The sequence below is a fragment of the Lycorma delicatula genome, chromosome 10 (genome assembly GCF_047948215.1).
Source record: "Lycorma delicatula isolate Av1 chromosome 10, ASM4794821v1, whole genome shotgun sequence".
Classification (NCBI taxonomy): Eukaryota; Metazoa; Arthropoda; class Insecta; order Hemiptera; family Fulgoridae; genus Lycorma; species Lycorma delicatula.
In genome coordinates this window covers 31,093,818-31,106,968 of record NC_134464.1, presented here as the reverse complement: position 1 = coordinate 31,106,968, position 13,151 = coordinate 31,093,818, and the positions used below count along the sequence as shown (strand labels likewise).

The 13,151-nt window shown below is 27.8% G+C and overlaps 1 protein-coding gene across 9 annotated transcripts in view; it reads left to right on the top strand.

The window, feature by feature from the left end:
- The window catches only part of LOC142331049 (uncharacterized), a 52,344-nt gene that overhangs the window by 19,837 nt on the left and 19,356 nt on the right, over positions 1–13,151 (top strand). For 5 of the 9 annotated variants that reach the window (XR_012757877.1, XR_012757878.1, XM_075376685.1 and 2 more), the window contains exons 2-3: positions 6,130–6,237; positions 8,382–8,498. Coding sequence is in view for 2 of the 9 variants with exons in the window: in XM_075376683.1 (XP_075232798.1) it covers positions 6,195–6,237; positions 8,382–8,498 (160 nt within the window). In the remaining 7 variants the exon portion in view is untranslated. Of the gene's footprint in view, positions 1–6,129; positions 6,238–8,378; positions 8,499–10,012; positions 11,199–11,506; positions 11,845–13,151 lie in introns of those variants that run through there. The other 4 variants (XM_075376686.1, XM_075376682.1, XR_012757880.1 and 1 more) reach the window with 3 other exon arrangements.

Below are 13,151 nucleotides of genomic sequence, written 5' to 3'. Positions count from 1 at the left end.
GCGTGGCTTACATAGCCTATAGCCAGGATAATTATGTAAAGTAAACGTTTTCTTACAAGTACCTAAATTAAATCGCATAAATATTGTTACATTAGCCTTTCGTTTATCAATACCGGATGCCGCTTATACAGAATACATCCTTAATTATTAACATCCTGTTCATATTATCGATAGGAACGAAGTTACGGTATTTTTATAAAACCGATTCATTCTGTATAGGCTGCATCCGGTTCTAATGACGCTACAGTTACAGTATCGGTTACCCATCGTCGTCTTGTCTATTCGCCATAGTCGTACTGTTTGTATATGTGGACGGTTATGTGCGTTTTATCTGTTTAGTTTATGTTGTAAAGTTTAATACGGTGATTTATTTTAATTACGGCATTTAAATGAGTACAAAAGGACAGCGTCTACCATCTTTTACGGTAAATGAAAAACTGCGCGTTGTAGAAGAGGTTGAAAAAATTGGAAATCGGGCGGTAGGAAGAAAATTTGACGTAGATGAAAACTGCATTCGAGACTTGCGTACGAAGAAACGACTTCTGGTGAAAGGCGCCGGTAATAAAAGGGCTTTTCGTGGTTTAAAACCAAAATACACAGACGTAGAAAAAAATTGTAGGGCTTTATGGAAAAAAGGAAATGCGGTTATGCTGTCACGACAGAATTGTGTCGATCGTATGCTCGTGAAATCGCTAAATCGTTTAATAAAGTTGATTTTAAAGCGAGCCGTGGATGGATAACACGTTTTTTTTTCACGAAATGATATCTCAATAAGACGAAAGACGACCGTTTCTCAACGATTTCCAGACGCTTATGAACAACAAATATTACGTTTTCACAAATACATGATAAATCTTAGAAAAGATTTAGCGTAAGAAAATTTCTTTCTTACGCCTACAGAAGGAATCAGAAGCCCAGATTTTAACCGGATTTGTGTTTGGATAACGTATTTCCACGGAATTAGTAAAAAATGCGGAATGTAATGAACTTGATGGTAGTAAAGACGATTTACCTTTGGCAGAGCGGCATCGAGACTACCGGTAACTCTTCTACAACCATTGACAGTGACGGTGATTAATTAAAAATAAAACCCCATATTAAAAAGCGAATTGAATTATCTTTTTCATCGTGGTACTTTCTTTTCGTTTTACTGGCCTACTGATTCTGAACTAAACTAGTACTTACGGTAATTAATTATGAATGTAATATTAATATTGTAATTTAAATGAACGAATTAAACGCTTTACTTTCTGAATATTTTCGTATTTTTTTGTCATATCTATTGCACTTTAAAATACCGGTATGTACTCGATTTTTTTTTAGATTTTCGGTCCGGAAAATCGTGGCGCGGGACTTATTATGTGGCGAGGGGTACTCGAATAAATACGGTATATATTTTTATATTATAATAAAATTAAAAGATAAATACTGTGAATAATAACAAATAAACAGGAAGAGGAAGGTCCGATAAGGTATGACATCAAATAATGGGAGGGGCATTGACTTAACTTTATACAAGGAAACTGGGAGAGGGGTGAGGGAAAACGGTGAAAGGAAAAAGTTGGAAAGGGAAAAGGGGAAGGAGAATAAGTGAAAGGTAAAATTTGTGAAGTTCAGTTTTTTAATTTTTTTTTATCAAATTTTCAATTGCGTTCATTTAAACTCTCTCTCTCTATCAATATCTCTCTCTCTCTCTCTCTCTCTCTCTCTCTCTCTCTATATATATATATATATATATATATATATATATATATATATATATATATATAAAAGCATTGCCGCTTCTGCTAGTATCAAATAAGTATGAACAGTGGTCACGTACAAGTAATTTGTTATATAGTTTTTTTATATGCTATTGACCTTGAAAACATTACATATAATAGCGTCTGTATTTTTGTTTTGACTACACTGTCAGTTTTAACTGAAATTTCTTTTTTGTTTAGCAAGCGGCAGTGTAATTATAAAGAGTTTTACTTTACAGTACGTATTATCTTATATACATAACTCTTGTACGAACAAATACAAAAAAAAGTTTCAATAAGAAATCCTTTTTTCAGGCTTACTAGGAATTATAGAATGAGAAATGAAATATTTTCCTGTCTTCACAAAAGACGAATATATATTTTATATATCGATATACCGATTCAAAATGTTTATTACGATCGCCAAATGGATTGTCTAATTATTAAACATCATTACATTCGTAGAAAATATTACTCTTAATAAGTAATATTAGTATAGCGATATTTTTCGTACAGTCATTAGAAGAAATAGAAATGATATGTAAAACAAATTAATAAACGAGTTTTGCGCAAAATCCTTTAAATAAAAGAATCACATTAAATCACTCTACAACCCTTCAAATCGTTTATTTAGACTAAATAATTTTCCGTTCACATAAGTTATAAAAAAAAACATTTCTCAGGATTACCAGAGGAATTTCCTCTACAAAATACATGAATCTATCTATCTATCTATGGATAGGAGGTAATATCTATGGACAGCAGTAGCCCCACTACTTCCTATCTTATCAAATCTATTTAGATTATAAGTAACTCAACTCGTTCGTATAAGACAGAACAGTGGAAATATTGCTGAAGTATGAGTACGATTTCCATTTGTCAACTCAAAAAATATAATCAAAATAACAAATTCATTTCTTTATGATAAATTAAACTATCCTTTTTAAATGAATACGATTCATCGTAGAATTGAAGAATTCTGCGATAAAAATTAATTTCAATTTGCTCCTGCGAACGAAGGAGACACTTTCTCCTTCGTTCTCGCTCCTGTCCACCGTTTTGTTATTCTTATATCAAAAATTTATCTCAGGTTCGGATAGGCGAATCGCATTAATATTTGTTAAGCATCTTTGTAATGGAGGTTTTACAATATTTCGAAGCGCCCCTATGAAGAGGCCGCAGCATACCATTTGGGAATCACTGGTCGATAAGGTTTCGGTTATTATCAGTAATACGAAATTGGGAAATTATCTTCTATTAGTTTTCCTTATCGAGAAACAATTATTTCCATTTAGAAAGATTTTCTAGCAGTTTTAGCAGTTTTTTGCTCTTACATTCGATGCGTATAAAAGAAACTTCTACTAAAATAACAGTTTGTTCAAAATATTATCGTGCTTTATTTTTTCAACCGTGTTTAAATTTCCGTCTGTATTTTGTCCGAACTTGATTCAAAACAGTTCGGTCAGTTCTGTATTATTTTAAAAATAGTTTTAAAAAAAATATTTTTTAATAAATCGGACAAAAATGTCAAATCTTGGCCTCACGTAATTATTTCTATCTGTAGCGATATCATTTCTGCTTCTATTTTTATCTTATTTTTATTTAGTCTGAAACAAATAAATTAGGCGATTGAATCAATTTTATTAGAATTCCTTTTTTTCATTATAAGAAGACCATATCGCTGAATCGTAAAATTAGACTGCATGATATAAGATCGGTTACAGTTTATTTTAAATTTTATAGATTAATTTAAATGTGTTAAAGTAGCTTTTTTTGTTTTAAATGGAAGAGTAGCCTCGGATAAAATATCAGAACGTTTTACTCTTAGAAAAAAAACATTAATATAGCATTGAGGTATATAATTTAAACAGGAGGTATTTTCTTTACCGGTTTCCACATTGTGGAGGTAATGAAAAAAATGCGTAGTTAGTTTTCAAGGGCAAAAAGTGTGTTATATAAGATATACGTGCAATGAACGCAGAGGAGAAAAAGGATACATCGGTTAGACATGTAGAGGGAAGAGGGAAGAATTGCTGCGTGTTGAAGGTTTAACTTCTAACCGTTTTACAGTTTCAATTCTGCTACGATATAGAATAGGACTTTTTATTACTCAGTTTTAAAAGTTTAACACACACACACACTCTTTAGGAAAAATTAACTATAATAATTTGTATATTTTGTGAATGCATTTTTAAATATTAAGAATTCAAGATTAAGTTGTACGGAAGATAGTGATTAAATTTTTTAACCTAGAAAAACAAAACCAAGTTTGTTTTTATTAAGATTTATTGAACGGCAATTTAATGAGTGAAATTCAAAAATTTATTAAACCTCATGATTAATAAATCAAAAAATTTACAGATTCTTACTTTTACTGTGCTAGTAAATAATTGTTATAATTATGCCCAAGCTAAATTCAACGATATTTTTAATTAGCTGACAACTAATACATTATTACTTATCGATCTTGTTTTTGTTTGATATTAAACATTTTTAGCTGACTTAAAATAATCTTAATTCGAGGAATAATTTGTTGTAAACACATCATAATTAAAAATGTATATAAATTTTTCAATCTCTTAATAAGATTTAGAAACAATTTTATTCTGTTTATTTATTAATTATCATAAATATTTTTTGAACAAACAGTGGCAAAACGTTTGTGTTTCAAGCTATATAATTTTTTTTTATTATTATTAAATTTCTTATATGTAAAATTATTAATAATTTTTTTAAAAGTATTTATGATGCCATCTACCGATCTCAATTTCACTTTCGTCGTTAACGTTTTGGTGTATGTACGTGGGTTTATAATGATGAACTTTTTTTATAGAATATTCTAGAAAAATAACTGTTGAACACAATTTAGGACGTTATTTAAAGTAAGTAATAACTTTATTACTCTTATTTATATATATATATATATATATATATATATATATATATATATATGAAACATAGATTTGGTAATTTTTTTTTAAGCTAAAAATACTTAATTAAAGAGGAGTTATTAAATTTTAGTTAAACGAGTTGAAAATGTAATCGGATAATTTTATAAAGCTTATTATCAGGATTCTTAAACTGTTATATTTTGTAAGAGTTATTGATATGTAGGATGACTTTTATATTTTATTAAGGTCTATTCTAACATTTAATTTTATTTAATAATAATTTTCAGACATACATTTTATTTAGTAAAAAAATAATGCATTTTACATTAGCTTGATTAACCAATATGGCGGCGTTATTTTTATAAAATTAGATTTTATATAGGAACTGCAATGCATTTTAGATCCATGAGAATATAGTGGATGCATTAATTTCATATAACTCCCTTTAAATAATTTAAGTGAAGCTGTTAAAATTAAGTTATACAGTTTTTAATGTATTAAATATATTCATATCTGTCCTATTTTATTGTTGTGCAAAAAATATTGCTCCTATTTTATGTTTTGTATTCCAAAAATACGGAAGTAAAATATGGAAGTGAAACTTGGACAATCGGAGTATCTGAGAAGAAAAGGTTAGAAGCTTTTGAAATGTGGTGCTATAGGAGAATGTTAAAAATCAGATGGGTGGATAAAGTGACAAATGAGGAGGTATTGCGGCAAATAGATGAAGAAAGAAGCATTTGGAAAAATATAGTTAAAAGAAGAGACAGACTTATAGGCCACATACTAAGGCATCCTGGAATAGTCACTTTAATTTTGGAAGGACAGGTAGAAGGGAAAAATTGTGTAGGCAGGCCACGTTTGGAATATGTAAAACAAATTGTTAGGGATGTAGGATGTAGAGGGTATACTGAAATGAAACGACTAGCACTAGATAGGGAATCTTGGAGAGCTGCATCAAACCAGTCAAATGACTGAAGACAAAAAAAAAAAATTCCAAAAATACCAGAAATATAGCATATTCCACAAATACAAAGATAAGATCACCATCGGTGTAGTTTTCTCAAAGTGTAATGTAATGAGATAAACAGATTAAAGGTATCACTTGTATGATTGAATGTCACACATATTTCAGTGGATTCCAGTATTTCGATGTTAAACAGTATAATAATCAGTGAGGAAAGCAAAGGTAAATCCTTCCTAAATTTCTATACTGTGTCTTGTACAGAAAACTCATTACTTCTTTGAGACTGGTTGTGTCAGTTACCTCATATCAGGTACTAGTAACTGTTTAGTTATGGTGCACATTTAGCTATTTCATGGTAACTTAAACTGAAAGAAACCTGATGTATAATTAAAATTCTCATTTTCACCAACATGTAAAATTTTACTTAGATTTTGTAACTGGTCTATAATTGTCATAAGTTAATAATTGAATACAAAAATATTTATTGTATCACTTCTAATGTATTCATTAGTTTTATTTAAAATTACAGGTTTTGGACGCTAAGAGCACTAATGTTGATATGAAATTGAGAGACAACAGAGATGGTACATATACATGCAGTTACACACCAAAATCTGGAGGAAGACATGCTGTACAGGTAATACAGTTATGATTTTTTTTTTGTTTAGATATCGACTAAGACATTCCAAAAAAAATAGTATCATAGTATACAGTTACCCAATCAAAAAGAACTGCAATTTACATTACTACATTTTTTAAGATTATTGAAGTGGAACTTTGCTATATTCTTGCCTAGGACAGTCAGTGATGATAAGTTTTTAAAAAAAATTTTGTTATAGAATTTGATTCGGTGTGTCGTTACAGCAGATTGAACAGGAACTGGTTTATTAAACACGGCTTCAGTCATTTTCGTTTAAATTAGTTCACATACTTTTATTTTGAAAATGTTGCTCCTTCAGATGTTATAGGTGTTGCAAAATGATTATAACAGGATTCAATTCCATGATTTGGTTTCAGGTTTGCATTAAAGAATTCATAGTATATTTTAATAAATAATTTCTGAGCACTTACCCTACTGCTATACTAGTATTTTTTTATGTTTTATTGGTGAATATGAAATTGTTTTCATATTATAAATTAAAGTGAATTAGTGCAATTCAATGAAATTAAAATATTTTAATTGATCGTGACAGAAATCATATTTGGTGTGTATAGTTTTTAACTGATAAATGTTAACTTTTATTATTTAAAAAATGTATTGCCATTATTTGAGTAAGTGGTGCCCACCAAAGTTCTTGCAATAATAATAATAATAATTTATTTATTTGTTTGTTTGTTTGTATTTTTTGTGTAATAGGACAGCTAACTATAGTCTTTGTGTGTTACACAATAGTACATTAAAAAAAAAAAAAAATCAATATACATTAAATATAAATTAAAAATTTCAATATAAATTAAAAATACAAAATTTAATCATTAGTTCATAATAATTATTAGTCATTGGTTCATAATCATAGCTCATATAATTATTAGTTCATAAAAATAAGAGTAATACTGGTGTTTTAATTATGTTACACAATTATATTATTATCTTTGTCTTATTAGTGTCTTTGCATAAATACAAGATTACAGATAAACATGTACACATAATTAAAAATACACATAATTCAGGAAACAAAATTAAATAATATAGTTTAATAACAATAATAACATTAGTTATAAATTCAAAAATTTACATCTTAACTCCTTCATCCAATTACATTTAATTAGAATTTCAGTTACTTATACAGCACTGTCAATATATACATATATATACATACATATACATACACATATACATAGATACATATATACATAGATACATATATACACACATACCCACACACACACACACACACACACACACACAAAATTACAGCTTTATTAACCAGGGAAAGTAGATAACTGCATCCCTTACTTATTAAGAATAGTAATAGTATAGTAGCTATTTTATGGCTCATACCAGGATCCAGGATGTCTTGTAAATTAGAATTGAAGTACTAACCAAGGCAGGTAATAGAAATAAGCAATTGATGGTGTTAAAATAGCTTGTACAGTTTAGCCTTGATCTTTCAAATATCACATGAAAAGGGAAGCAATCAATAACTCAGTTGTAACTCTTAACCCAGAAATAACTTACAGAAAATTATATTAAAAGATTTTAGATAAGGTAATAAATTACCTCCCTTTACAACTAATGGTTGTATAAATCCTGGACTGTCTCAAGGAGTAGCATCCTGAAAATTGAAGGATGTGAAATAAGAATAAAATTTCAATAGCTGAAGCCTCATTTAATAATCTAGTTCCCATAGTTAAACAGACTTAAACAATGTTGAGTACAGTTTCACTGCATGTTACTGGAATCTATAATTGACAAAAAACTGCTGAAATAATTAAACTGAGGATATATAAATGTAATAAAATTTAATTATTATAATCAGTGAGTTAAACTATGAGAAAGTCATAATTATTCCAAGTTAATCTAAATTTTTTTTCAAGAAGTGAAAAACACCTGAAGGTAGTATGATCTCTGATAATTTTTATTATCAGAATTTGCAGTTACAGAAAAAATACTATTTTACTGTAGGAGGTACATTTAGGTTCTAGTCTAAAATAAAAATGAAATAAAATAAATATCAAATGAAATAAAATAAATAAAATAGTTAATTTTTTATGTATAATACATTATTAAGTTCTTCTGTTACATGTGTCTGGTGGATTCTGGTGCAATTGGAAAAGTAGAAGATCGTAAAGTGACATGTACTATAACCAATCCATCTCGGTCTCTCACAGAAAACCATATTACTTCACTTGCTGATGGAACATACCGAATCGGTTGTTATACACCATTTGAAGAAGGTATTGGTTCTACTATATTAAGTGAATTTTTTAACAGTTATAAAAATTAGTTAATGTTCAAGGTTTTCTAAAAGGGTGAAGTTAACTGAATAATATAACCAGTCTATTGTTAGGTTTGTCTACATTTAAATAATAGAATGAAATAGATAAAAAAGAGTAAATTAATGAAATTAGGTATTTAAAAAAAACTTGAGAACCGTTTCCATTAATTGGCAGTATTTTCTGTAAATGTAAGTGTTAGATTACCTTTTCGTTGGATTTCTTAGAATATATTAGTACAAGTTCAGGAATGCATTTGTTAGCATGAATTATTGTTTACTGTTTTTACTTTACTTTTGATTTCATTATCTCTTCTTTTTTTTTAAATCAAAATTTCAAATTTATTTCAATCGCCTTTCTCTTTTTGGTTTTAATTTTTATTGTTTACATAATGCATTTAGAGTAATATTCACAATATTATTTATTTAATTAACTGCATATTCTGATTTACATAATAAACATTTCTGATTGAAGCATAGGTGTGTAAAAAGGTATGCTTACATTATTTATATAATTTTAAAAATGCTGCCTGTTAATAGAAAAGATTCAAAGTTGTCATTACAACTTTTCAAAACCACCATTAAATGAGTAAAAAATTGTTTCTGAAATTTCTACTGTCATCATAAGGGTTCAAGAGAAACCATAAAAATATGTAACTTTGTATACATGACAATTTTTATTTGCAAAGATTTATTTGTGTGATTGTTGAATAAGTTCCTTTCTGAAGTGTTTTTATTGCTAATTTTTATAAAATCATATTTATTCTGTCATTCATTGTAGAGGAACATAATTGTGTTTTTAAAGAGAAAAGAAAACATCCATTAATTTTGTGTTTTAGTAACACTTTTCTTTACATGGAGAGAAAAGTCAAATTTTCTGTTGTTTTAAGTTTGTTATTTTTGAATATTTTACTTATGTTAGATAAGGCGTGCAAGGTGATTTTTATTTGCTGTGGTCATACAATTTACACATGCACAGGGACATGAGGAAGTGATCTGTGTATTTGTTACAATAATTTGATAAATTCATTTTGTTATGTGTGCTAAATCAATTTATTATATTTGTCAACTTCTTGATGTCCTTGGAAGGTCAGAAGAGTTTCTGAAAGTGTTATGATGAAAGTGTCCATTCAGTGTAAATTTGTCTTGGTTTGCCATTAAAATTGTTTTGTTTGGAACTACCATATTTAAAGTTATCAACTGTTTAAAATTTATCTCCTTCAAGAAAAACAATGAAAAATTTGTTGTTCTTTCAACGGATTATCTAATAAAAATAAATCTGTGGTGACTGAGCTCTTTTATAATCTAAATTCGTATGAAAAATTATGTTAGAATCTCCTTTTTTTTAGTTACTCTCACTTACCCTCCTTTGTTACTCTTTTTACTCAACTCATGTCAAAAATTTTAGATTTCCTAACTCTTCATATTTAAGTAATAACATTGGGGAATAAAAAGTAATTTTTTTTTTGTCCCTAGGAAGAAAAATATGTATTTCTAATACATAGAGAGAAATTCCGACTACATACAAATTTACATTACAATTTTGCACTACAAATTTGCATTAATTTTACCGGTCAATTAATAAAGTAATTGTAATTAAAACCTATAAAAAATGTGTTTTTTTCTACTGAATCTTAAAACATTAGATATCTCAAAAACTATAGGAGACAGTGCTGGGACCTGTTTTCTTCAATTTTTCAGGTCAGTAAACATAAGAAACCATCAAGTTTACCCTTTATATACGCCTTAAAAATTTCAGTATGACCTCATTTCACTGAGGCAACTGAAATCTGGCTAAACTTTATCACTAGCCGTAAATCAATAACAAAGCACATTTTCGGACAGATATTTATACAAACTTTTTCTGTATTTCAAGTTGTAGAATCAGTTCGCAAATTAGTTTCCTTTCCTTCTGAATCAGTCTTTCTTCTTCTTCTGAATCAGTATTGCAGGAAAGTTAAACAAAATCTCTTTCAACAGAGTCTAAATTCCTGTCCAAAAGGAAACTGTATGCTGAGTTATTGAATTAATTTCTTTTTTAGTAATTGTTGGAAATAGTTTATATAAATATGACGTCTTCTGCAGCATTGATTTGTATTTTACTTTTTTAATATTTGTGGATGTTAGTCCAAGAGTTTTCCCTGGTTTAATGTAGCCAGCAAGCTGACTACATTCTTTCCCAGGACTTTAAATTTATGCAACTCTTTGTAGACAAGAAGATTTAGGTCAAAATAATTTTGTGCATGTTTCCATGTTATGAAAATAACGTAGAAAATATTCTTTAATGTAATCAAGTGAATTATATTTCTCGTTAAGATATTTAAATAAATAATAATTCTGTTATTATTTATTTTGAGATGTTCCCTGTTTTTTACTAATAAAAAACTGAGGAAGATGATTTGGCTTACTGCACGAGTCATCACAGTATATGAGCATAGCTTATGTACACAGCTACATGAATTTATCATAGTCCATTTTTTTGTTTAATCAGTTACTTATGCAACCATTTCATGAACATACAAATCAAAACATTCTCCACTCGTTTAAAATTAATTTGTAACTTTATCTATTTACCTTAATACTTAATAATGAAAAGTTAGTCTATAATATTCTGTTCAAATTTAACAATTTTTTTCTTTCAGCTAATAAACTAATTTTATCATTTTAATTGCTGTCTATTGATTTTTTCTAGTTTAAGTTGAAATCCATTTCATCCATGTCCCCCTCCTCTTCTTCCAAAACATGAAATTTAAATCTAAATACATATGGAATTTAAATTTAACTTTTTATTATTTGATCTTTTAAAGTGTATGAGTAAAGTGTAGTGTAATTGGTGGAGGAAACTTTTAAAGAAAATTTATAAGTGTTTACTTGTTAAAATAAATCATTCTGATCTTACTTTTACTTTGAATAAACAAATTATTTAATAAATAAGAAAATAATTTAATTTCAAATGTTAATTGTTTTCAGTTTATCACTGGTAGAAGGATTTAATTTTACCTCCACGTACAATCACAGAAAAGTTAGTTACTGATGCCAGTGAGTTAAAATGCACAGATATTCTTGCCATTTCTCTCATTGTAGGTAAAGTAAAACTTACAGCATCTTCTGAATTCAGCAGAATCATGTCTACGATGGCCTATTTTCTCTATTTCTCAATAAAAATTTGATGTTAATTTGCCCTGCAATAATAAAACCTGGCCGTTGGCATAGCTGTACTATTTAGACTACCATTTTACCTTTTCTTCCAGCCCAGCATAACAAAGTAAAAAGAAATGTGAAATTCCATGACCATGTAAAGAAAACAATAACTTATATAAACTGCACTTATTAAAATTAACATTTTATAAAAACTTAGTGAAGTATTTGAAATATTAAATTACCTACGTAATTTGTTTTTTATTACATTATCACAAATAAATATTACAGTAATATTGATTATTAACTACCATTTCAGAAACTATATATATTGAAAATCTTAATGATAAGATTTTTTTGTGGCGTTAAACAAACATTATTTTATTAATTCTGTTGATATCTATGTTACCTTTTTATTAACAACTTTATAATGATAAATTTTACAAAGAATATTTTTAATGTCTGTTTATGATAACAGAATTAATTTCTGCTCACTTTGTTTGTAATCAATCATATTATTAAAATTAATATTTAGCAATTTCATATTCAATGTAGTATAGCCACATTTTGAGTGTTAGTAGCAGACAGTTTTTATCAATTTAGTTTCAAAAACCATTGCTCACTTCAAGTAGTAGATAAAAAAGAAATTATATCTACGTGTTAAGTTTGGTGTTGAATGTGCAGTACTATCTTGACAATAAGTCAAAATTTTAAATGATGAAAATTTCTTAGCTGGTTCTTGATTTGATATGATTTTGGCTCCATTTAGATTTTTTTCAGTTAAAAAATTGTTATAATGATGTTATTTTCAGAGAACTCCTTGAATGTCTGATTGAGATTTGGAATAAACATGCAAGTCTGTATTTGAAGTGCCAATGAAATACCAACTCAGTATAGCGATTATTGACTAGATATTTTCAATTGTTTGTTAGTTTATCCAGTTCATTTAAAGATATCAATACGCAAACATTCAACTATTTTTATTTTCTGTGAATGTGTGATATCAGTAGCTTTCTTTCCTTCGTACTTGCTCTTTTCAACGTAAAAAGAGCCTTTAAAACAAATTTATAAATATATATAAATTTGAAAAAGACTATATATATATATATATATATATATACTTTTTTTTTCTACTTGAAAATTTGACTTTTAGAAGCTATACCAAATTTAAAACAACTATCAACACCTTACATCCCTTAATTTGGTGTTGACTTAAAAATAGAAAATTTGAATAGGGACTTAAAAAACTTACTTTCAAATAATCAATGGATGAAGCCATTACTTGATGAAAATCCATTTTAACAAAAGAAAATCAACAAATATATTATTTGATTTTTACAAAATTATTTTAAAAAAGAATGACAACAGCTACCTTGGTATACCTTCCCAGAATTACAAACAGAATAATAAAACTAAAAGTACATACAACGGAAAAGGTAAATTAAAAAACCAAACGAGATAAAATGCAGAAAGATAA